The sequence below is a fragment of the Watersipora subatra genome, chromosome 9, assembly GCF_963576615.1.
Source record: "Watersipora subatra chromosome 9, tzWatSuba1.1, whole genome shotgun sequence".
Classification (NCBI taxonomy): domain Eukaryota; kingdom Metazoa; phylum Bryozoa; class Gymnolaemata; order Cheilostomatida; family Watersiporidae; genus Watersipora; species Watersipora subatra.
Window position 1 is genome coordinate 63,733,996 of NC_088716.1, and position 25,647 is coordinate 63,759,642.

Genomic DNA, 25,647 nt, shown 5'->3' on the forward strand with positions numbered 1-25,647 from the left:
CCAACATTTTATGTGAGTATAAAATTTATAATTAAGAAATTGTATAGATTTTTAAGCTGGAATCTTTAGACCGGAGGTGATTGCAAGGCATGGTTTTAGGTCACGACATTACATACCTGGATATGACACCCTTACGCACATGCTCTTTGACAAAGGCAACACCGTTAGGAGAAACATTAATATGTCCTCGCAGCTTGTTGAGGACATGCCCTGGCACTTTCAGAGATGTGCAACCAAATTTAAACTCCTCTCCCCTGAAACAAACATTTGAATGTTGATGCCAAAATAATTCAGCTGTAGCCTAATAGATCACTAACGGTAGTGTATGTTAAAATGTGTGTTAAAACTGTAGAAAGGATGCTCAGAAATCGCACTCGATCTTGCTGAACCAAAATATATGACACATGACGAAATGACTAAACCTGTGTGCACTTACCCCGCCCTTTCCAGCTCCGTGATATGCCCAAGACATGTTGAGAAACAGTAGTTATAGGCTATCATGATTGAGGGATAGAGACTTTGGAAATCAAGCACTATCACTGGGTCTGCATAGAACTTTGATTCGGGCTCAAGAGTAAGCTGTATGCACTCTGCAAAGGGATAGAAAAGTGAGTTAGCTAGTACCTGCCTACAGTCATATATACTAGTAACGGTCATAGGCAATAGTATGGAGCTATGTAGTGGTTTTCCCATTTCAGCAGTTTTATGACATTGGAAACTGCATGAAGATGTTTGACAAGCTGAACCGTTCAGCAGAAGCAACTAGTGATGGAGATGGTCTCAGGATAAATGCCCTACTGACAAATGCCCTACTGACAAATGCCCTACTGACAAATGCCCAACAGCCACAGGCCGGATAGACACCTGGTCATCTGCCCGAATGAAGAGCGCCTGATAGCCAAATGCTCGATCAGGACATCTGCCATCTGAATGGTAAAACAAACAGGACTATAAAGAAACTCGCCTGAATATTTACATATACACAACTGCTCTTTTCATTCTAAGGTAAAAACTACCGGACTTTGAAGAAAACTTGAGCACACCGATGAACACGCACACTCAAGATATTATTTGTTCCAATCTTCAATCTCTACATGAAGAAATAAAAAACAAGCTACTGAAGACCTAATAGATCAGTCTGATCAGACCGACCTGTCTGATCAGACAGTTGTCCTAGTTGAGCATTTATATCGGCTCTTGTTCATACTGGCAGATATCAATCGAGAAGACGTCTGTCGGGCGCTTGTTCTAAATTTGATGAAGATACAGCGACAAAAGGGTCGAAAGGTTCATAACAACAAAAATTGTGAACCAATCATTGATAGAAGGTTCTTTGCCAACATTTCCTGTGCAAAAGCATTCTGGTTCGCAATTCATAGGAAGCAGACCGTCTAGAGCTTATAAACCAAAGTACATTGGGTGTGTGCGAGTGTGTGAGCGAGGCGCAAGAGTGTATGTGTGCAGGTGCGTGTGAGTGCGAGTGTGTAAAACACTCAACATCTATGATGGTGCTAAGTTGTATGCTATTCTCTGAAGTTGCAAGCATCTATTTTGTGTTGAAGACAATTAAAGACCAGTATAACAAAACTATATAGAATTTGATGCATCTGAATAGCAAGGCCTTATTTGGTGACGATTCCTTAGACTGTTGTTACCAAGATTATAATGCTCAATGCTTTCGAGAACAAAAATCATAATAGATGGATGGCATATAAATGTGAACTCAATGGCATTTCAAAGCCTGAATTTTAATTCCCTATGGATGCAAAAATAAATCACATAAAGCTAATTGTAGAATCTTGGCACAGAAGTCAGCAAAATTATGAAAAGTAGTATTTCTATACTTTTTTAAATATAAAGCTATTTTCAAGGACACAAATACTATAAAAAGTTATGACATTGTGGAAACAAGAGGGTTAATCTGCAATGTAATCCCACCCCACTGTTCCATCGTGAATGCTGCTCCAACGAATGTCCGTCCAAAATAACCAGCTCAAAAGAATCTCTTCTCAAGCCCCTGAACAGGTGGAGGGAATTTTTCTTTTTTCGTTACAAAGCGCAGAAAATAAAGATTGAAACAGTTATTCTAGGACTTTGGTAGGTTTTATAATGTGGCTGATCAGCTCAGTTGGTTAGAGCTATTTTGAAACCAAAATTTTATTCATCTCATTAAATGCATGTACAGAATTTTATGTTCATGTGAAAGTTAGCGCATTAAAAACAACTGCAAATGTAACACAAAAATAAAGCTTTGACATCGATACTGCTCTGCAAAATTTCTGACAATTTACCATTGCTTTTAAAGTTACCTTTTACAAATGACGCAGTCTCTTAAATGTATCTCAAATTAAGCACATTTCACATGGAAGGGATTACAATGGAACTTGTCATCTGTCCTATGAGTATCATTACATGGAAGGGATTACGATGGAGCTTGTCATCTGTCTTATGAGGATCATTACATGGAAGGGATTACAATGGAACTTGTCATCTGTCTTATGAGGATTATTACATAAAAGGGATTACAATGGAACTTGTCATCTGTCCTATGAGGATTATTACATAAAAGGGATTACAATGGAACTTGTCATCTGTCTTATGAGGATTATTACATAAAAGGGATTACAATGGAACTTGTCATCTGTCCTATGAGGATTATTACATAAAAGGGATTATAATAGAACTTGTCATCTTTCCTATGAGGATTATTACATAAAAGAGATTACAATGGAACTTGTCACCTGTCCTATGAGGATCACTCATTTCAACGAATCAAATACCCATGAAAATTATTTCTCAATTACGAATGTCTATGAACGGAGAGAGTGGCAGCTATTATTGAAAATGACCAATGGCAATAAACAAAAACACTACAGATAACCTTTCTGCTTTAATTTTGATTATAAACGAACTGAGTGATAGCGCTAGTCATCATTCAGCTTGTAAAATATTAACAAGTGAACTGTTTTCCTTGCTGCCCGCTTGGACGGTAGTCAGTTTGTTTCACTATTAAAATTTGACATTCAAACGTATTTTATTTGACAACTCTTCTTTACGAAACCAAACAAACATATATATGATTACTACCAAACCCTACAGGAGTCAAAGAAACAGGGAGCCAGCATAAATGTACACTGAAAACAAAACGCACTGGAGTGAAATAGAATTGCATTATTGCATGATTTGTTAATGTTATAGTTTTTAGAAGAAAGGATCAGCAACTTACGGGGTGGGTTCATGCGCACCCTCTGCTGCACATTCGGAGAAACCGCCACAAAGTTAAGAGGCTTCGCTATCCTGAGCATCATTGACTCAACCTTGTATTGAGTGCCTTTGATCACAACATCGCAGAACTCTATGCCGTAGACTCGTGCAAACTCGCTTGTTTGTCCTATGAAGTCGATCTGCTGTTCCATGTCATGCAGGAGATGCACTCGGCGTAGATACTGGTCCAACACCAGCTGCCTGTAATGCAGAGAGGCGGTTACAACCAGAGCATGCGCAAGCTAGTTGAATAGAGTACTGTGCAAACTATCATCGGTCATCTGGAGGATCATAACAGAAATGCTTACAGACTGAATTCTCGGACTGAAATTCTAGTTAACAATCCCTACAGCATGGAGTGATGGACAAAAACTAGGGCTTGTACCAGCCACTAATAATCGCCAACCTGACTTCTTGTGGTGCAGGCATCACCAAGCAGAAGCTATGGTATAGCGGCCATCTTGCTGATTACTCCACTCAAGATAGTTCTAGGTTTAGCCCCTAGTTCTAGGTTTAGCCCAGATTAATTACTTAAACAAGCACCTCTAACTTCAACACAGAGTTATGGGTTTATGTAAGACACCATCCAAGGTAAACGGAAAGTGCCATCAGATAGATTGAAGGTCGGTTGTAGGTTGGTGAACACCTCTGATCTTGAACTAGAGATGATCTTAAGTGGTAACTCGTAACCATGCTGCCATACCTGCTCATAAATTCACACTGAAAAATCCTTCTCTTATGGGTTAGGGGTCATTCGTGTGTAACAAAAAATGAAAAGTTCTAAATGACAGCCCAACATGTATTACCTTTTCTTAGGCATGTTGTACCATTTGGTCAGGTCTTCAAACGTAAACTTTGGGACTCTGAGATTGAGGGTGTGATAGACAACGTTCTCAAACTGGTAGCTGGTTAGTGCGGGAATGAGGCCAAGCATCATCTACAGCAATAAATAGCGTACAATCAGGTATGTCAAGACAGCTTAGCTTGCCAACATTGGTTTTCCAAGCTTTCATACGCAACCTATCTGTTAAGTTGAAAATATGAACTGCTGATGCCAGCTGTTGATCAAGAGGCACTCTTGTTACAATTCTAATATGAATGTAATTCGACTATGTTTTACATAGAGTTGATAAGTAAAACAACATAATAGGTGAGAATATTGCGAATTAAATTCCTCCAAATTGTTAAAAAATACAATGAAAGCCTATTTTTACTGATTATTATTTCTTCATTAACTAAGTATTTTTCACAAATAAATTATTTTGAATAGCTTTATATAATACATTTATTTCAATGTGTTCATGTGTAGTAATATGAAGCCTTTATCATTAGGTTTTAAGGCTATAGAATGAATTGAAAGCATTGTAGTTTATTCTTATAGAGATATTTGCTAAAAACACACAACAGCTTCAACATACAGAGAAATACCAGAGAGGTTAAACTGTATTTACCAAGCACTAGAGGTCATTGGTAAGCACATACCTGGTGTCTCATCACTCTCCACATGTTTACCATGACTCTCCCACCAACCCTAGCAAACTCTGTACCCTCACCAATTTCTGGCATCGATTGCTTGGTGTTACTGGACTGTTTGGGTATGCGAGAGAGCTCATTGGCTAGCTCTACTTGTAGCGCGTGAGAGCGCCGCAACAGATATCCCCATGACATATTATTTACCTCCCAACCAACGAGCAAGTCGGCATCATGTCTGAAATGTTTGTACCTGAATATATTAATTCATGTTTAATATTATTTCCTACATGTATAGTGTTTACAGCCTGCTGGCAAATCCTGAATAACAAAACCATAAAAATAGTTACCTTTGTCAATGACATGGAGGCTCTTTTTTAATTTCAATTTTGAAATGTACTACAAACACTCACTTTATCACAAGTTGAATAAGTTCTTGAAGAAGGTGCTTTTCACTTGCACATTCGACCACTTGAACGGTAATGCCAGGCACCAGAAAAACAGGCACTCGCTGACACTTGTCGACGAGTATAAGCACATAATGGAATGTATCCTTAGTTGCTGTGTCATGATAGACATGCAGGAATATTGCCTCTACCCTGTCATAAAGGGGATCTGGATATAGAGAACCTGTAAAAAATCATCTGAAAGTTATCAATCAGATACTGAGACATAAAAGTCAAACTAGAACTTTTCAAACTTCGTCCTCTTGCAACAAGATACGTGCCAGGATGAGGAGTTTTCCCAACCAACCTTTGACTGATGACTAAAGAGTGATAAATAGAAACATCACATTTTTAACTAGACTGATGTAGCTGTGCTAAATCTCTGTATAAGTGACACTCCTAAACCAGTATACAAGTAAACCTTGACTGACGATCACCTCAAATTGCAAATACTTTCGACGTGTGAGCAAATATTCGACTTGACATCTGATGTAATTTCCAGCGCACGACATCCAAAGATTTTTGACACAACACAGTTTTGAAAATCAATACATAAGCACACAGTTCTTCTTCACATAGTTTAGTTCCACATTGCTTGAAAAGTCTTAAAGAATGCTCTATAAAATTTTTTATAGTTTTGAAATTGAAAAATTTCAAGTCCGAGAACACCAATTTCAAGAACACCAGTCCGAGAGGTAGTAGCAGCAGAAATGGACAAAGACAATGCTCTACTTAGAATAAAACCGAAAAATTATGAAAAACCACAAGAAACTTTTTGGATCAATTCATCAACAAATCTAAGAAGCCATCTAGTAGCTATAGAGTGAAAGTTATGTAAAGTAAACAATGATAATTAAAAATGAAATAAGAAAACTCAAAGAGAAAAGCCACAGCATATAGGCCTATAAATAGTTAATATGTTAATTTAAGGTTAGCGTGGTGTAACTTAGTCTAGCTCTGTATATCTATTGACATATCTACATACGCACCGCAGTGTATCCCATTTCACTAAGGCTATAGCTTCGTTCACCTGTCTTTAATGTGAATGTCTGACAATAAAAACTTCTTTATACTGATTGTTTCTTTGCTAGTTTGGTTTCCTACTATTTTGTTTTTTACACCAATTTAGCAATATACTGTTATAGTTTTATATACAATCACCCGAATAATTTATCTTATTACAGTATTTGGTCCAACATACAACTGTTTTGACATATGGAGTAAATTTATTAGAATGTTTCCTTCAACATACAACTGTTTTGACATATGGGGTAAATTTCAGAAGGAATTAACTTTGTTTGCTGATGTTTGACAAAATAAATCTAAACTTAGCCTCAGGGGTGACTTTATGGCGGCTTAAGGGGTGGCCATACGGCAGCCTTATGAGTGGCCATACAATAGCCCAAATAAAATGTTTTTTTTGCCGATATAGAGGTGGGGCGGAAGCAGAAGAGCTTGAAACCGAACGTCATTAGTCAGTCATACTTAAAAGCGGTTACGGTGAATTTTGATCAGCCACACACAACCGAAGCTTGTGGGTGGTTGAAAACTCCTTCATTAGCATTTCCAATATTCACTACAGTTCTCCACAACTGGCTGAGTCAATCGTAATTCAAACATAACAAATATAATTAAGATACAATAAGACAAGAAATAGCTAGAGCGAAGTTAAATTTGTGGTTTCTGTTTGGGCTCATGCGGACACTCGTTGCAAACTGCAGTTGGGTTAGCCAGTTGGTCCCCCCTTACCAACAATAGGGAGGAGTTCTAGGGTTGCATGGAAGAAGTAAGCCCTTATTTACCAATCAACCTACAATACTGCAGCAATTGATTTAATTATAGAGCCAGCTGTGAGGTGATAAGGTGAGTACCTCTGGTGCTAGCATGCAACTCCATAGACATGGTAACCATGTCATTATAGACAGTGTTATGACTAGCCATCTCCTTGAGAACTCGATGAGTCTCAGCAGCGTTCTGTCGACCAGACAGACCTTCGATGCCACTCTCATCTCCAGACCATGCAGCCGTCACGCTGGCGGACAAATCAGCCTGTTGAGAATTGGTCAAGGGCGAATATGAGGACCCGTCATTAAGGCTCGTACTGTAAAATGATGCAACAGATGACTTTGAAACTAATGACAACAAGGTTTAGGCTGATTTTATAATCTGAGTCGCAACTATTTGCAGAAATGAAAAAATACATTCAATTATCTAAATATGAACACATTCTCGGCTTTCATCAATAAATTTAACAATGGTATATAAAAGAGCATTGTCCTGATTCATATTTCCTACAGTTTTCAGAACAAACTTTCATTGCAAGGCCAATTTAGATAATGGCCTTAGCTTGTCAAACAGTATGTTACAAATCTGCAAATTAATAAATAAATAATAATCTATCAAATGTTAAAATGAAACATACAAAAACTGTGACATATCCAATCAATAATTAAAACAAACTAAAATAAAACCATTTTTATAACTTTATTCAGCATCAATAGCTTCTGAACTGCCGCTACAACTATCAGTCTCGCTGTCACTTTCACTCACATTACCTTCCTTTGGCTTTCCAAGTTCATCTTCACTTTTTTTATTGCATAAAATTTTTTTGAATGCTGAACTAGTCGATATTAGCATAAACTAAATTTGTAGCTGAACTAGTAATTATTTTGGTCATCTTGAATAGTTTCAAGAAGATGAACTGTCATAAATGAGCCCTGCTTGCACATGCCAGCTAAGCGCAAAGTATAGACCTGTTGTAAATGAGCCCTGCTTGCACATGCCAGCTAAACGCAAAGTATAGACCTGTTATAAATGAGCCCTGCTTGCACATGCCAGCTAAACGCAATGTATAGACCTGTTATAAACGAGCCCTGTTTGCACATGCCCTACTTGAAAATGCCCGCTAAACACAAAATATAGCTTGGTAATATTAGTACGGACTACCTCGTGTTAACTCAAACCTAAAATCGGTTGCTATAATGAAAACTTGTAAACTATTTAAGGGACTTTTCTCCCCTAGATCACAACTCCTGGGAAAATTCCTGTCCTATGGTTATTAAAATCTAACTTCTACTACTGTGTACTCTAGCATTCCACCTTTTATTAGGTTAAAGTTATTCCTGTGACCATCTTTAACATGAATAATAATAATAATAATGATAATAATGTGTTCAAGTTAAAATTATTATTAGCTGGATGAAACGCAGCTAGTCTACAAACTGGACTCAGCACATTAGGATCTACTAGGTAATATCTCGATTGTATCAGCTCTAGGAAATAAGGGGATAGAAGAGAATTGTACCAGCTCTTGGAAACAAGGGGATGGTAGAGAATTGTACCAGATCTTGGAAACAAAGGGATAGTAGATAATTGTACCAGCTCTTGGAAACAAGGAGATGGTAGAGAATTATACCAGGTCTTGGAAACAAGGAGATGGTAGAGAATTGTATCAGCTCTTGGAAATAAGGAGATAATAGAGAATTGTACCAGCTCTTGGAAATAAGGAGATGGTAGAGAATTGTACCAGCTCTTGGAAATAAGGAGATGGTGGAGAATTGTACCAGCTCTTGGAAACAAGGAGATGGTAGGGAATTGTACCAGCTCTTGGAAACAAGGAGATAGTAGAGAATTGTACCAGCTCTTGGAAACAAGGAGATGGTAGAGAATTATACCAGCTCTTGGAAATAAGGAGATGGTAGAGAATTGTACCAGCTCTTGGAAATAAGGAGATGGTAGAGAATTGTACCAGCTCTTGGAAACAAGGAGATAGTAGAGAATTGTACCAGCTCTTGGAAACAAGGAGATAGTAGAGAATTGTACCAGCTCTTGGAAACAAGGAGATGGTAGAGAATTATACCAGCTCTTGGAAATAACGAGATAATAGAGAATTGTACCAGCTCTTGGAAATAAGGAGATGGTAGAGAATTGTACCAGCTCTTGGAAATAAGGAGATGGTAGAGAATTGTACCAGCTCTTGGAAACAAGGAGATGGTAGAGAATTATACCAGCTCTTGGAAACAAGGAGATGGTAGAGAATTATACCAGCTCTTGGAAATAACGAGATAATAGAGAATTGTACCAGCTCTTGGAAATAAGGAGATGGTAGAGAATTGTACCAGCTCTTGGAAATAAGGAGATGGTGGAGAATTGTACCAGCTCTTGGAAACAAGGAGATGGTAGAGAATTATACCAGCTCTTGGAAATAAGGAGATGGTGGAGAATTGTACCAGGTCTTGGAAATAAGGAGATGGTAGAGAATTGTACCAGCTCTTGGAAATAACGAGATAATAGAGAATTGTACCAGCTCTTGGAAATAAGGAGATGGTAGAGAGTTGTACCAGATCTTGGAAATAAGGAGATGGTGGAGAATTGTACCAGCTCTTGGAAACAAGGAGATGGTAGGGAATTGTACCAGCTCTTGGAAACAAGGAGATAGTAGAGAATTGTACCAGCTCTTGGAAACAAGGAGATGGTAGAGAATTATACCAGCTCTTGGAAATAAGGAGATGGTAGAGAATTGTACCAGCTCTTGGAAACAAGGAGATGGTAGAGAATTGTACCAGGTCTTGGAAACAAGGAGATGGTAGAGAATTGTACCAGATCTTGGAAACAAGGAGATGGTAGAGAATTGTACCAGGTCTTGGAAACAAGGAGATGGTAGAGAATTGTACCAGCTCTTGGAAATAAGGAGATGGTAGAGAATTGTACCAGCTCTTGGAAATAAGGAGATGGTAGAGAATTGTACCAGCTCTTGGAAATAAGGAGATGGTAGAGAATTGTACCAGCTCTTGGAAACAAGGAGATAGTAGAGAATTGTACCAGCTCTTGGAAATAAGGAGATGGTAGAGAATTGTACCAGCTCTTGGAAACAAGGAGATGGTAGAGAATTGTACCAGGTCTTGGAAACAAGGAGATAATAGAGAATTGTACCAGCTCTTGGAAACAAGGAGATGGTAGAGAATTGTACCAGCTCTTGGAAACAAGGAGATGGTAGAGAATTGTACCAGGTCTTGGAAACAAGGAGATAGTAGAGAATTGTACCAGCTCTTGGAAATAAGGAGATGGTAGAGAATTGTACCAGATCTTGGAAATAAGGAGATGGTAGAGAATTGTACCAGATCTTGGAAACAAGGAGATAATAGAGAATTGTACCAGCTCTTGGAAATAAGGAGATGGTAGAGAATTGTACCAGATCTTGGAAATAAGGAGATGGTAGAGAATTGTACCAGCTCTTGGAAATAAGGAGATGGTAGAGAATTGTACCAGCTCTTGGAAATAAGGAAATGGTGGAGAATTATACCAGCTCTTGGAAACAAGGAGATGGTAGAGAATTGTACCAGCTCTTGGAAACAAGGAGATGGTAGAGAATTGTACCAGCTCTTGGAAACAAGGAGATAGTAGAGAATTGTACGAGCTCTTGGAAATAAGGAGATGGTAGAGAATTGTACCAGATCTTGGAAATAAGGAGATGGTAGAGAATTGTACCAGCTCTTGGAAATAAGGAGATGGTGGAGAATTATACCAGCTCTTGGAAACAAGGAGATGGTAGAGAATTGTACCAGCTCTTGGAAACAAGGAGATGGTAGAGAATTGTACCAGCTCTTGGAAACAAGGAGATAGTAGAGAATTGTACCAGCTCTTGGAAACAAGGAGATAGTAGAGAATTGTACCAGATCTTGGAAATAAGGAGATAGTAGAGAATTGTACCAGATCTTGGAAACAAGGAGATGGTGGAGAATTATACCAGCTCTTGGAAACAAGGAGATGGTAGAGAATTGTACCAGCTCTTGGAAACAAGGAGATGGTGGAGAATTGTACCAGCTCTTGGAAACAAGGAGATAGTAGAGAATTGTACGAGCTCTTGGAAATAAGGAGATGGTAGAGAATTGTACCAGATCTTGGAAACAAGGAGATGGTGGAGAATTATACCAGCTCTTGGAAACAAGGAGATGGTAGAGAATTGTACCAGCTCTTGGAAACAAGGAGATGGTGGAGAATTGTACCAGCTCTTGGAAATAAGGAGATGGTGGAGAATTATACCAGCTCTTGGAAACAAGGAGATGGTAGAGAATTGTACCAGCTCTTGGAAACAAGGAGATGGTAGAGAATTGTACCAGCTCTTGGAAACAAGGAGATAGTAGAGAATTGTACGAGCTATTGGAAATAAGGAGATGGTAGAGAATTGTACCAGATCTTGGAAATAAGGAGATGGTAGAGAATTGTACCAGCTCTTGGAAATAAGGAGATGGTGGAGAATTATACCAGCTCTTGGAAACAAGGAGATGGTAGAGAATTGTACCAGCTCTTGGAAACAAGGAGATGGTAGAGAATTGTACCAGCTCTTGGAAACAAGGAGATAGTAGAGAATTGTACCAGCTCTTGGAAACAAGGATAGTAGAGAATTGTACCAGATCTTGGAAACAAGGAGATAGTAGAGAATTGTACCAGATCTTGGAAACAAGGAGATGGTGGAGAATTATACCAGCTCTTGGAAACAAGGAGATGGTAGAGAATTGTACCAGCTCTTGGAAACAAGGAGATGGTGGAGAATTGTACCAGCTCTTGGAAACAAGGAGATGGTGGAGAATTGTACCAGATCTTGGAAATAAGGAGATGGTGGAGAATTGTACCAGATCTTGGAAAAAAGGAGATGGTGGAGAATTGTACCAGATCTTGGAAATAAGGAGATAGTAGAGAATTGTACCAGCTCTTGGAAACAAGGAGATGGTGGAGAATTGTACCAGCTCTTGGAAACAAGGAGATGGTGGAGAATTGTACCAGATCTTGGAAATAAGGAGATGGTGGAGAATTGTACCAGATCTTGGAAAAAAGGAGATGGTGGAGAATTGTACCAGATCTTGGAAATAAGGAGATAGTAGAGAATTGTACCAGCTCTTGGAAACAAGGAGATGGTGGAGAATTGTACCAGCTCTTGGAAATAAGGAGATGGTAGAGAATTGTACCAGATCTTGGAAACAAGGAGATGATGGAGAATTATACCAGCTCTTGGAAATAAGGAGATGGTGGAGAATTGTACCAGATCTTGGAAATAAGGAGATAGTAGAGAATTGTACCAGCTCTTGGAAACAAGGGGATGGTACAGAATTGTACCAGGTCTTGGAAACAAGGAGATGGTAGAGAATTATACCAGATCTTGGAAACAAGGAGATGGTAGAGAATTGTACCAGCTCTTGGAAATAAGGAGATGGTAGAGAATTGTACCAGCTCTTGGAAATAAGGAGATAGTAGAGAATTGTACCAGATCTTGGAAACAAGGAGATGGTGGAGAATTGTACCAGCTCTTGGAAATAAGGAGATGGTGGAAAATTGTACCAGGTCTTGGAAATAAGGAGATGGTAGAGAATTGTACCAGATCTTGGAAATAAGGAGATAGTAGAGAATTGTACCAGATCTTGGAAATAAGGAGATAGTAGAGAATTATACCAGTTCTTGGAAACAAGGAGATGGTAGAGAATTGTACCAGCTCTTGGAAACAAGGAGATGGTAGAGAATTGTACCAGCTCTTGGAAATAAGGAGATGGTAGAGAATTGTACCAGGTCTTGGAAACAAGGAGATAGTAGAGAATTGTACCAGATCTTGGAAACAAGGAGATGGTGGAGAATTGTACCAGCTCTTGGAAATAAGGAGATGGTGGAGAATTGTACCAGGTCTTGGAAATAAGGAGATGGTAGAGCATTGTACCAGGTCTTGGAAACAAGGGGATAGTAGAGAATTATACCAGATCTTGGAAATAAGGAGATGGTGGAGAATTGTACCAGCTCTTGGAAATAAGGAGATGGTAGAGAATTGTACCAGCTCTTGGAAACAAGGAGATGGTAGAGAATTATACCAGGTCTTGGAAACAAGGAGATGGTAGAGAATTGTACCAGATCTTGGAAATAAGGAGATGGTAGAAAATTGTACCAGATCTTGGAAATAAGGAGATGGTAGAGAATTGTACCAGATCTTGGAAATAAGGAGATAGTAGAGAATTGTACCAGATCTTGGAAATAATGAGATGGTAGAGAATTGTACCAGCTCTTGGAAATAAGGAGATGGTAGAGAATTGTACCAGGTCTTGGAAACAAGGAGATGGTAGAGAATTGTACCAGATCTTGGAAATAAGGAGATGGTAGAGAATTGTACCAGATCTTGGAAATAAGGAGATGGTAGAGAATTGTACCAGATCTTGGAAATAAGGAGATAGTAGAGAATTGTACCAGATCTTGGAAATAAGGAGATGGTAGAGAATTGTACCAGCTCTTGGAAATAAGGAGATGGTAGAGAATTGTACCAGGTCTTGGAAACAAGGAGATGGTGGAGAATTGTACCAGCTCTTGGAAATAAGGAGATGGTAGAGAATTGTACCAGATCTTGGAAATAAGGAGATGGTAGAGAATTGTACCAGATCTTGGAAACAAGGAGATAGTAGAGAATTGTACCAGCTCTTGGAAATAAGGAGATGGTGGAGAATTGTACCAGGTCTTGGAAACAAGGAGATGGTAGGGAATTGTACCAGCTCTTGGAAATAAGGAGATAGTAGAGAATTGTACCAGCTCTTGGAAATAAGGAGATGGTGGAGAATTGTACCAGGTCTTGGAAATAAGGAGATGGTAGAGAATTGTACCAGATCTTGGAAATAAGGAGATGGTGGAGAATTGTACCAGCTCTTGGAAATAAGGAGATGGTAGAGAATTGTATCAGCTCTTGGAAACAAGGAGATGGTAGAGAATTGTACCAGCTCTTGGAAACAAGGAGATGGTAGAGAATTATACCAGCTCTTGGAAACAAGGAGATGGTGGAGAATCGTACCAGCCTTGGAAACAAGGAGATGGTAGAGAATTGTACCAGCTCTCGGAAACAAAGACATAGTAGAGAAATGCACCATTTCTTGAAAACTAAGAGATGATGGAGAATTGAAGGATTATTATGAACTCACCAGAGGGATTGATGAGACAGAAACGATCTTTCATCTGTAGGCTTATCAGCAAATGCTGATCTATAAAAAATAAATGTAAACAGGTTTAATTAATATAAAACCATGTTAAACAGTAATAACTGCTACTACCATGTTAAACAGTAATACCTGCAACTACCGTGTTAAACAGTAATAACTGGTACTACCATGCAAACATAAATACAAATAAAACAGAGACGCTGCCACACACCCCTACAATCTATGAAGGTTTCAACAGTCGGAATAGCTCTGCACAAAGTTTATGAGCTACAGACAGATCAATGCTCACCTTCGTGAAAGCCTACCCGACATTCCATCATCCTCATTTAGTGATTTTATCACCCGAGTGTCAAACAAATGATAGTGTGAAGAGGAGCTGGCACACTCACTCAAATCCGAGGTCTTTGATTGACCTGAGACTAAAATGTAAAGCAATAGGAGCTGACAACAAGTTGACACTCGTATGTCAGCAACTTACATCTGTTAAGGAAATGACATTAAATAACATCAAAGAATACCCAAATTGTCTATACAAATATAGATATTTGCAGAACTGCATAGAATACCAGGGTTGGAGCTAGTGAAGGAACCTTTGTTACGGGAATGGGACTCAGTAGGGGGACTCTCAGGCACAACGATGTCAAGGTCTGCAACAGCAGCTGGACTCACAACAGAAGTTGTCTTACTAGTAGTGGGTTGGTTAGTGACCAATGGCAGCCTTTCTGTTTCCTAGATGAAGGTGTGTTAGCTGTTAAGTATGTTACAATACACAATGAGAAGTCACAACAAAACCTGCCAAAGCCACCACTTGAGTCACAAAATAAATTACCTTTTTTCTATGAGTCAGCCATCTTTGCACAGATTTCTTAGAGGGTGGCGGTTTCACATACTGATGCCGTTCTATTTTATGGAGCGAAGCGAGGTCAAACTCATTAGGGTCATGTCTCATTACCACTTTCGGCAGGTGTCTCAGCTGCAACAGTTACCAGCCATAAGCAAAGTTTTGATGAGAAAATACAAGCTCAGTAATATGATAGACTAGTAAGAATACTTGAGGAAAAATAACAATAAGTTTGTAACTCTTGAAACCAGAACATCTATTGAGGGGGGTCTAGGCTAATCTTGAAATAAATACATCTTTACACTGCACACGCCCAAATACAATTGATGCTCTAATGGATGCTCTAATGATGTGAACCGGCATCTTTTGAATCAGTCTGATGGAATTACGGAGTCTTGGAGGACTCTAAGGTTTTGGAAGCAAACTTGGAACTACTAATTGAAGGCCTAACTTCTAAACATACATTTCTCAAAGTATGTGTGTATACGCGTTCCGGCTATAGATCTTAAAATCGTAGGATAAAGATTCCGTACCCAAGAAGATTCGATCTCGGACCGTGCCATTCGCCATACTGACGCCCTATCAACTAGACCATAGAAAATGAATAAAGTGAATTGCTAGTTTACCAATATAAGAGCAATTACCCAACAGATTTGCGTACGACGCTGGTGAATCATAACGTCACGAGAAGCTGTTTACTCACATTAGTAAACATACTGGCTGATAGCGCGCAGGCTAATAACAAGCAACTCTCACTACTTCTCATTGTTTATAAGACAGAACACTTTTCTCATGATATGTAGTTTGAAAGCTAGAATGGCAAATGTTGTTATATGTTAAATACCAATCAATTTTCTGTCCAAAGACTGTTCTATTACCCGGGCAATGCCGGGTAGCACAGCGAGTATACATATAAATACATATGCATACATATTAGCATATATATGCAGTATATACAGTACTGTCAGAAATTATGAGACCCCCAAAGAATTCGCACTTTTGTTCATTTTGGCATCTTTGCTGGAGCCAAGCTAATCCATTTAATTACTACATATTGCGTATCATTAAATGCAGAAAAAATTCCTTGCTCTATAAAATAAAGCAAGTTTTTCAGTCTCATTATATAGTAGAGATGATGAAATTAGCGTCATCTTGTTATATCCTCAGTGCCTGCTCAGAAATCTTGCTAATAGCAAAAAATCTTGTCATTATACGACGTTATGCAGTTTGCTAATGGATTTATTTTGCTTGCTTGATTTTTTTGTTACGCAAGTTTGTATTTAAACTCAGAAACTGTTTGCAATTCATCAAATTGCGGCAACTCCTCACATCAGGGAAGCGATATCTGGTTATCCATTTTTGTAAAGTTGGACTATCTCAACAAAGATTGCCTCAGAATTTGGAGGTTCCAAAACAGGATCTCATCAAAAGATTGCCTCAGAAGTTGGAGGTTCTAAAACAGGTGCCAATGCCACTATTAAACGATGGTCGGAAACCAATGGACCGGAAGAGGAAAAAAGCGAGCCATTACTGAATGCCAGATCGAACTCTGATACGGCTGTTCCTAAGAAACCAACATTTGACAAGAATTTACATCGGGAGAAAGAGTCAGCTGATGTTAATATGGTTGCTTCAACCAGAAGAACCATATTGTTGGAAATCGTGCTGAGAAGATTTAAAGCAAAGTCAATGAGAATCAGAGCAAGGCATGATTGAAGTGGGAAACAGATCCTGTGACGTGGATGCAGGAGTGGGTAAAAGTCTTGTTCAGTGATGCAAGCACCTTCACCATCCAGAATCATGCAAGCAAAAATTATTTCAGAAAAAGACCAGCTGAATAATTCAGCCCTCAGTACATATTGCACACTGTCAAACACCCAACTAGTGTTATGGTTTGGAGATATGCATGGCAGTTGGTGGTACTGGTCGCCTTCATATTTGTAGGGAAACAATGAATTCCAACAAATATGAAGATGTACTGTTGACCAAGATGTTGCCAGGAGCCAGAACACTGTTTCAAAAGGATAACTGAATGTTTCAAGATGACAACACCTTTCCATCACGCAAGATTGGTGAAAAGATAGATGGCTGAAAATGGAGTATGAACCATAACAGTGCCAGCTCAATCCCGAGACCTAAACCCTAAAGAAAATTTGTTATGAGCTGGAGATGAGCCGCACCATAGCAAAAGACAAGCCCACCAACTGAAGATCACTAACAGAAAAGATAATCAAAGCTTGGCACCACATTGTGACAGTAGGAGGATTGAAAAAGCTGGTCGGCAGAACAAAGTATTAATAGTAATTCATCCACTTTAGACACCCCGATGGCCTTTTTCAGGGCCACCACTTATTACAAGAATTGTTGAAACTATGTTACAGTATCACAAAATTAATCAGTTGAGACTACAATAAGCAAATAACTAAGCTATCTTTTGGTGTTTATAAAAGTCTTTTGCATATGCATTTTCAATGAGCAAAATTAATTGCCAATAGCTGCTTATTGAAAACATAACCCATATTAATAGTTAAATGATTTTGCATCTAATGGTATATGGTTTGTGGCGGCTTACAGCAAACCTTGAGCTACCAGCAAAATCATTGCTGGTAGCTCCTAGCAAATGTCTCCTAAAATTTGAGGTGGTCGCACAACCTCTGGCAGCGCTGTATAAGTAAACCTGGCAATACAATATGTATATGGAGCGGCTTACACATCTGTCAGCGAAGCGTTTGTTACAATTCCTTGACATAGGCTCAGCCAAGGCTGTTTCACAGTCACTCTTATTGCTGAAGTATGGATAAACATTGTCTACAAGGGCCAGCCCGAGGTCTATAGCACTAGACCTCACATCCTCAAATAGGGGTGGAGGGCGAGAGAAAGTATAATGCTTCATTTCCGACTTTGTCTACAAGAATATAATGTAATTTGTTTAGCCGTAGGCTACAAGAGGCAATGTTTGATATCAAAAACTCATTCATCATAATTATAATGGTTGTACTCAGTGATGGAGCTACTGTTACATTAGCTCACATTAGCACACACTCAAGGCTAAACACACAGTTAGTAGACACAGCGTTAGTAGACAGACCGTTAGTAGACACACAGTTAGTAGACACACCGTTAGTAGACAGACCGTTAGTAGACACACAGTTAGTAGACACAGTTAGTAGACAGACTGTTAGTAGACACACGGTTAATAGACACACGGTTAATAGACACACAGTTAGTAGACACACGTTAGTAGACACACAGTTAGTAGACACACAGTTAGTAGAGACACAGTTAGTAGACACACAGTTAGTAGAGACACAGTTAGTAGAGACACAGTTAGTAGACACACAGTTAGTAGACACACAGTTAGTAGACACACAGTTAGTAGACATACAGTTAGTAGACACACAGTTAGTAGACACACAGTTAGTAGACACAGAATTAGTAAACAAGCCGTTAGTAGACACAGTGTTAGTAGACGTACTGTTAGTAGACACACTATTAGTAGACAGACTGTTAGTAGACACATTGTTAGACCTATGGTTACACTCACTATCATACTGACAGCTATTATACTCATTGCTACTGTAACTGTGACATTTACTACTGGTGACCAAGGTAACACCGCCGACTTACACTGACTGCCGTATTCACTTTGGTTTTTAACGTTATACTCACTGTTGTAGTCTCTTTGACTGGATTCGGTTTAAACCTCTTAATAGATGTGAAGGATGAAGAACTGGAGTCACTCTCGGCTAGCTCTGATGGCCTGTGCTTAAGCTGTGTTGAAACATTTGCACTTTGCTCTTTCTCAATTTCACTTCCCTCAAATGAATTCCTGCGCTTCATATCTTGGCCAGCCTGTTTGTCACCTTCATCTGGCAAAGCGTGATCATCTTGTGTCAACTCTTCAGGAGCTGCAAAAATGAATGCAAAACATGCACTGCCAGATTAAATGAACTAAGAAACTTAGGCAGATGTGACAAATAGGAAGCCAATTTGTTGAAAGTACCACTATTTTCAGGTTTTTTCAACTTTGTCTCATGCTTACACAACTTCCAAATGAGCATATGAGTGCATAGACAGAACTGCCTACCCATATGAGTGCATATACAGAACTGCCTACCCATACGAGTGCATAGACAGAACTGCCTACCCATATGAGTGCATAGACAGAACTGCCTACCCATAGAGTGCATAGACAGAACTGCCTACCCATATCAACAAAGAGCAAATGCGCACAGGTTTTAAATCTGATTAGTATTTGACAAATCATATGAAGCAGTTTTGAGAATCCAGATTAAACTTTTTGGTAATGCAGAATCATTGAAATCTATAAATATAAAGATATTATACAGATTGATGCAAGAAACTTAGCTAAACTAAAGTCGGCCACAAAAGAGCCCCGGGGAATTTAAATGAGAAGCCATTAAAATGGTAGCTCAGCCATTATTTGCTTTATGTTAAATAGCAACATCTTAACGTATATATCTAAGCTGATAGGTTTATCTGCATCATTCAACTGATTAGAGCTGCTCTTCTCTTGTTGGTTGTTGTTCAGCTTTAAAACAACTGCGATAGTAGCTATAAAGTCTTTCTCACAAAATCAATCCGTGCACCAAACTGAATGAGAGGCAATAAACATAAGGTAACTAGTTGTCTTTAAATTGATGAAATAAAGGAGACAAAAACGAAGACTTTTATTTTATCGAGTCATTAATTATACTTAACCTTGCCTAGTTGTAAGGAAAGTTGATAATAGTGATTTTGAGAGAAGCCACGCATTCTTAAGGGGCACGTGACGTAGATTTGGCGCATTCCTTAGAGAATGTCTTGGTGAGATATATTTGTGAAATTTAAAAAACAATCTATATTTACAACCATCAACATGACCAACGTGCCCTGGTAGAACAAAAAATTAGCCTACACTCCACAGTTGAGTTTTGTAAATTAATCTTGCAAACCAGTTCCCAATAGCATTCCAACACTACAGTCAACCCTCTATGTACTACAGTCAGACCTCAACATACTACAGTCAAACCTCAATACACTACAGTCAAACATTATCACACTACAGTCAGCCCGCTATATACTATACAGTGAGACAGCTTTAAAATCATGGATATAAAGTAATACTACAGTTAACAGTAGTTGTAAATGAGCTATAAAGCTGTAAATGAGCTGTAAAAGAGTAAATGTAGCTTTTTTTAGTGTTAAAACAAGATACAGGGGAAAAACAACAACAGCTTCAGATTAATTCTTCAAAAGACCTGATAAGTCATCTAGTAATTTTTAAAAAATAATAGTGAAAGATATGAGAAGAAAAAACGCTGAAAATGAGTGACATTGGAGAAACGTCTATAATATTGTTTTTTTATTGAAGTTATATCAACTTATATAAAGTTCATGTAGTCTAAATTAGATCAGTTCAACATTGTAAGGTTACACCTAAACATTGTAAGGTTACACCTAAACATTGTAAGGTTACACCTAAACATTGTAAGGTTACACCTAAACATTGTAAGGTTACACCTAAACATTGTAAGGTTACACCTAAACATTGTAAGGTTACACCTAAACATTGTAAGGTTACACCTAAACATTGTAAGGTTACACCTAAACATTGTAAGGTTACACCTAAACATTGTAAGGTTACACCTAAACATTGTAATAGTGTCTGTTTTATGTTCCATCCAGGTTACACCTAAACATTGTAATAGTGTCTGTTTTATGTTCCATCCAGGTTACACCTAAACATTGTAATAGTGTCTGTTTTATGTTCCATCCAGGTTACACCTAAACATTGTAATAGTGTCTGTTTTATGTTCCATCCAGGTTACACCTAAACTACCTGTATTTAACCTGAAAGACATGTGATACTAACTACATCTAGTTATTGACATTTAACTTATTTCTTTCATATAATTTACATTTTCATATAATCTTTTAACATTTATTTTTTATGTTGTACGCAATAACCTAGGTATTTGTTTATCGTTACGTTTCCGGTGTTATGAAACAAATTAACTTAAATGCAGCATTTTTATAAAAACGTTTGTTCTAACATATGACGAACAAGGAAAATATTGGAATATTTTAAAGTCGCACTGCAATGTTTGATCGAATAATGATTTTAGTTAACTGTTCAACATTTGGGAAAGTATATACTGTGATAATCAGTATTTAGTTAGCTGTTAAATATTTGGGATAGTATATACTGTGATAACCAGTATTTAGTTGACTGTTCAACATTTGGGAAAGTATATACTGTGATAATCAGTATTTAGTTAGCTGTTTAACATTTGGGAAATTATATACTGTGATAATCAGCATTTCCAGAGAATCAATGAACTTTTGAGCAATGAGCAAGAAGTACCTCACAGAAAAAATAAGTATACATGTTTTTACAATTTACTTTTTACCACAATGGCAATTGCCTCAGGAGCGAACAAGTTGTCTAGATTAAAAAGAGCAATACTGATTATAAATGGTGGTGATCGTATTAACATGACCAGACTACACACGATCGCTATGAATTAACATGACCAGACTACACACGATCGCTATGAAGAAGGAAGATTTCAAAGGTTCCTATAGCAAAATATATCATCCCTTGGACAGTAAAAAAGTGCAAAAACCCAGTTGTTGAAGTCTATCACTAATATTGGTCTGGAAGATAACAAAGGGTAATTGAAGACAAGGCAAGCTACTAACTGAAGATGTGTGCTTACTTCCTGGGATAATATAAACATTAGTGCCTCGCATGCTGTCATCCGACCATAGTGTCTCATCGCTCTCAATATCTGCAGGTGATGATGGAAGAGCATTGAAGCTAGCTTCCGATTGAGTGAGATGGCTTTTAGACTTTGCTAATAAGAAAAACACAAATGCTGGATAAGAAAGTGCCTTTGACATAATATTAATAGGCAAATCGTCCTCATTGATCCTAACTATGATAAATGCACAATTACTATATAATCATGACCTGTAATTGCTTTTAAATGGCACACACTGCTTTTTACAAGATGCATAACTCCTTGCACGGAAAATATTAGCTGGCTACAAAATTATTTGATACACAACAAGACACACAACTCAAAAGAATCTTTGAGCAAGTGTACAAACCTGTGAATATACATAAAGAGTATGTGAGTATATATAGAGAGCATGTGAGTATACATAGAGAGTCTGTGAGCATACATAGAGAGTCTGTGAGCATACATAGAGAGTCTGTGAGCATACATAGAGAGTCTGTGAGCATACATAGAGAGCATGTGAGTATACATAGAGAGCATGTGAGTATACATAGAGTCTGTGAGTATACATAGAGTGCATGTGAGTATACATAGAGTCTGTGAGTATACATAGAGAGTATGTGAGTATACATAGAGAGTATGTGAGTATACATAGAGAGTCTGTGAGTATACATAGAGAATATGTGAGTATACATAGAAAGTATGTGAGTATATATAGAGAGTATGTGAGTATACATGGAGAGTATGTGAGTATACATAGAGAGTCTTTGTGAGTATACATAGAAAGTATGTGAGTATATATAGAGAGTCTGTGAGTATACATAGAGTGTCTGTGAGTGTACATAGAGAGTATGTGAGTATATATAGAGTCTGTGAGTATACATAGAGTCTGTGAGTATACATAGAGAGTATGTGAGTATACATAGAGAATATGTGAGTATACATAGAGAGTATGTGAGTATACATAGAGAGTCTGTGAGTATACATAGAGAGTATGTGAGTATATATAGAGAGTCTGTGAGTATACATAGAGAGTCTGTGAGCATATATAGAGAGTATGTGAGTATATATAGAGGGTCTGTGAGTATACATAGAGAATATGTGAGTATACATAGAGTCTGTGAGCATACATAGAGTCTGTGAGTATACATAGAGTCTGTGAGCATACATAGAGTATGTGAGTATACATAGAGTCTGTGAGTATATATAGAGAGTATGGGAGTATACATAGAGAGTATGTGAGTATAAATGGAAATTATGTTATTAGGTATATGCTTATATTTGAAACAAGCATTGGCTATACATTCTTTAATTGGGTTTACCCTCTGAAAATTGTCCACTTTAAAGCTGCAGATAAACCTGCAGGTCTTCAAAGCTAATTCTAATTCTAATTCAAAGCTTAGTGCCGATTATTAAAACTTACATCTGTTTATCATGTTAAAGTAAAGGTTAATTATCAATAAACATCTAATATACAATGTTGACAAGAATTGTGAAGGATAAGCTATACATCTACACATTCCATACAGTATATTTATACATCTATTTAAAACGACGTTACACATTGTAATATTTGTTAAAGGAACTACAATGCTCCCTCGCCATACGATTTTAATTCGTCCTAGTGTTTGCATCGTAAGGCAAAATTTCATATAGATTGGTATAGAACCCTATAGTAATTACCTAATACAAACACTCCCTTGTAAAAATCATCAAAATTATATATGCATACAGCACATATTAAAATCTAGTAACAAAATAATATGTTAACCTTAGTAACTATAGTTACCTACAGTAACTTTAGTGTATTTAGTGGTTATGATCTGCAATAAAATGTAATATTACAATGTACTAAGTGCAGTAGCAGCAGTACGTACCATAAGCAGTTCGTACCTTCGAGAGAGACGTATAACATGAACATTGAATTTAACTTTAATGAATTTAGTTTACTAAACACATACGTGAAGGTAAGTTTTAGTATGTATTTTACTAAACTTCAACTTTGTCATCAGCTAAAATTTTATCATTTATCTGTTTCAGGTTTCTTGTTCACTGCAACTTATAAATAACGCTGAGCTGAAGTGTGCATCGTATCTCTTTCAGGCGTTGTGAAAGGGATTTAGACGACTATCATATCAGCATCTTCGTTATTTCGATGTATTTAGCACACTGGCTGCCAAACTAGAATTTTGAGAGAAATTTTTGATGATAATGTAAGGCAAAGAAAGCCATATGGGGAACGAAAAAATATTGTGGTCCACATTATAAAGCAAAAAAATCATATAACAGGGACATCGTAACCCAGGGGCGCACTATACTTCGACATGTAATATTACTCAGCTGGCTTGCATGTTTTCAAACAGATCATAAGGAGCAAAAGCTAAAAAGCGCCTGACACCAGTGTTGAAATAGTTCTAACATGGGTGTGGGAGTCATGCCTTTGAATTTGAAAAACAATATGTCGCATGACCTTAATTTATAAAGCGAATTGATGACCACACAAGCTATACATTTGGAACACGATCAGGCATGTTTCCTTGTAGGCAACTACCTGTTCAGTTAATTTTTAGCCCACTTATGCTAATCGAGCTACCAAACAAGGTTCACCAATGAACAGCTACAACTTGTAGGAACATGCAAATGCAGAGCATATGATGGAAATGATTATCAGCTATCGGTTGTATCAGTCATACTTACTCACTAACCTGAGCCTGGGCCACTCTGAGTAGATGACTCTGGGGAATCACTAGCTCCATCTGTCTGAAAAAAGAAGAGTACACAAACTTCAACTAAATATCAAATGCAGCAAAAAATGACTGTTAAAAACTCAACACTAACATTAAAAATAAAGAGATTCTAAGCATTGGGCCCAACAACACTGTACTGTTTTAGCATGTCTCAAATATGCTAACATGAAAGAAATTAATACTATAATGAGGAAAGAAGTTGACAAAAACCAACCTGACTAGTTGTAAAGTGTTCAAAAAGAGAGGCAGCAGATGTACTGGCCCGGCGAGGCAAATGAGCATCCTGCTTTTCTGGCGTCTCACCATTCTCACAGATAGAAGATGACATGCCTTCCACTATGCCGAAGTGTTGCTCAAGTTTTACAGCTACAGGTAGATGTTCAGAATGGAAGGGAAGAGCAGGCTCAGACATTCTTGCTCTTCTTTTGATGCTCAAATTGAGTGGGTCTGGAGTAGGAGAGGAGCGCTTACGCCTAATGCTAAGATCGATAGGCAATGACTCCTGCGTCGTCCATCTTGTAGTAGGTGTTTTTATCGAGAGATTCAATGGTAGCATACCATCATCACATATAACATTTAAGGACTGCTTCAAATTTGAAATGTTTTCATACTGAACATAGATGCCATCAACTAGTGGGTGAGCTACATTGACTGAGCTGATAGAACTACATTGATGCCATTGAATGGCAACAGTTTCTGGGTTACAAAAGCATATAGCAAAACTAGGAGACTGTTTACTCAAAATAGAAGTAGATGATGTACAGCTAACAAGAATCACTTCTTCTAATAGATTAATGCCCGCTAACGAATTACTTTCCTTAACAATGGCACTATGGTGGACAGAGTCAGATGCATCTAATTTGCGAACAAATGTTTCAGATGCTAAGAAACTATTCGGTGGATGATCATTCCAGCTGAACAGTGCTTGAGAGATATGAATTGCAGGATCACACAGAGGGGCTACTGCTGATTCTAACTGAGCACAAAATGTTGATTCCTCTTTCACGCATTCCATGGAAATTACAGAAGCCATTGATAATTCAGTTGAGTTGGTTACTATCTCTTCTGCAGTCCTAATAGGGATATCACCGAGGGCTTTCGGTGATCTGGTATCGGTGGTTAGGTGCCTCCCCAAATCAGTGACGCAAGAATTAGCCAATTCAAACGCTACCA

At 38.0% G+C, this 25,647-nt stretch overlaps 2 protein-coding genes across 2 annotated transcripts in view; both read right to left on the reverse strand.

Moving 5' to 3' along the window:
- Positions 1–14,547, reverse strand: part of LOC137403707 (DNA polymerase zeta catalytic subunit-like) — a 30,432-nt gene extending 15,885 nt beyond the window's left edge. Inside the window, exons 1-9 of the mRNA XM_068089718.1 lie at positions 14,430–14,547; positions 14,123–14,182; positions 7,052–7,281; positions 5,148–5,364; positions 4,747–4,972; positions 4,071–4,201; positions 3,227–3,465; positions 437–590; positions 117–254 (exon numbers count right to left, since the gene is read on the reverse strand). Coding sequence (XP_067945819.1) covers positions 117–254; positions 437–590; positions 3,227–3,465; positions 4,071–4,201; positions 4,747–4,972; positions 5,148–5,364; positions 7,052–7,281; positions 14,123–14,182; positions 14,430–14,452 — 1,418 coding nt within the window. The 5' untranslated portion in view covers positions 14,453–14,547. The remainder of the gene's footprint in view (positions 1–116; positions 255–436; positions 591–3,226; positions 3,466–4,070; positions 4,202–4,746; positions 4,973–5,147; positions 5,365–7,051; positions 7,282–14,122; positions 14,183–14,429) is intronic.
- Positions 14,548–14,647: 100 nt separating this feature from the next.
- Positions 14,648–25,516, reverse strand: LOC137405350 (uncharacterized). Its single transcript, XM_068091581.1, has 7 exons — positions 24,689–25,516; positions 24,433–24,487; positions 21,704–21,841; positions 18,651–18,889; positions 17,692–17,886; positions 14,970–15,113; positions 14,648–14,869 (listed from the first exon to the last, which is right to left on the reverse strand). Exons 1-7 carry the CDS (start codon positions 25,505–25,507, stop codon positions 14,648–14,650), a joined length of 1,812 nt encoding a protein of 603 aa, XP_067947682.1. The 5' UTR covers positions 25,508–25,516.
- Between the last annotated feature and the right edge of the window lie 131 nt (positions 25,517–25,647).

Coding starts and splice junctions, on each gene's coding strand:
- LOC137405350 (XM_068091581.1), bottom strand. CDS start 25,507: ATGGCTTCTGTAATTTCCATGGAATGCGTGAAAGAGGAATCAACATTT. Junction 24,488..24,688: donor AACACTTTACAACTAGTCAG/GTTGGTTTTTGT, acceptor TTCTTTTTTCAG/ACAGATGGAGCTAGTGATTC. Junction 14,870..14,969: donor GGCTGACTCATAGAAAAAAG/GTAATTTATTTT, acceptor ACCTTCATCTAG/GAAACAGAAAGGCTGCCATT.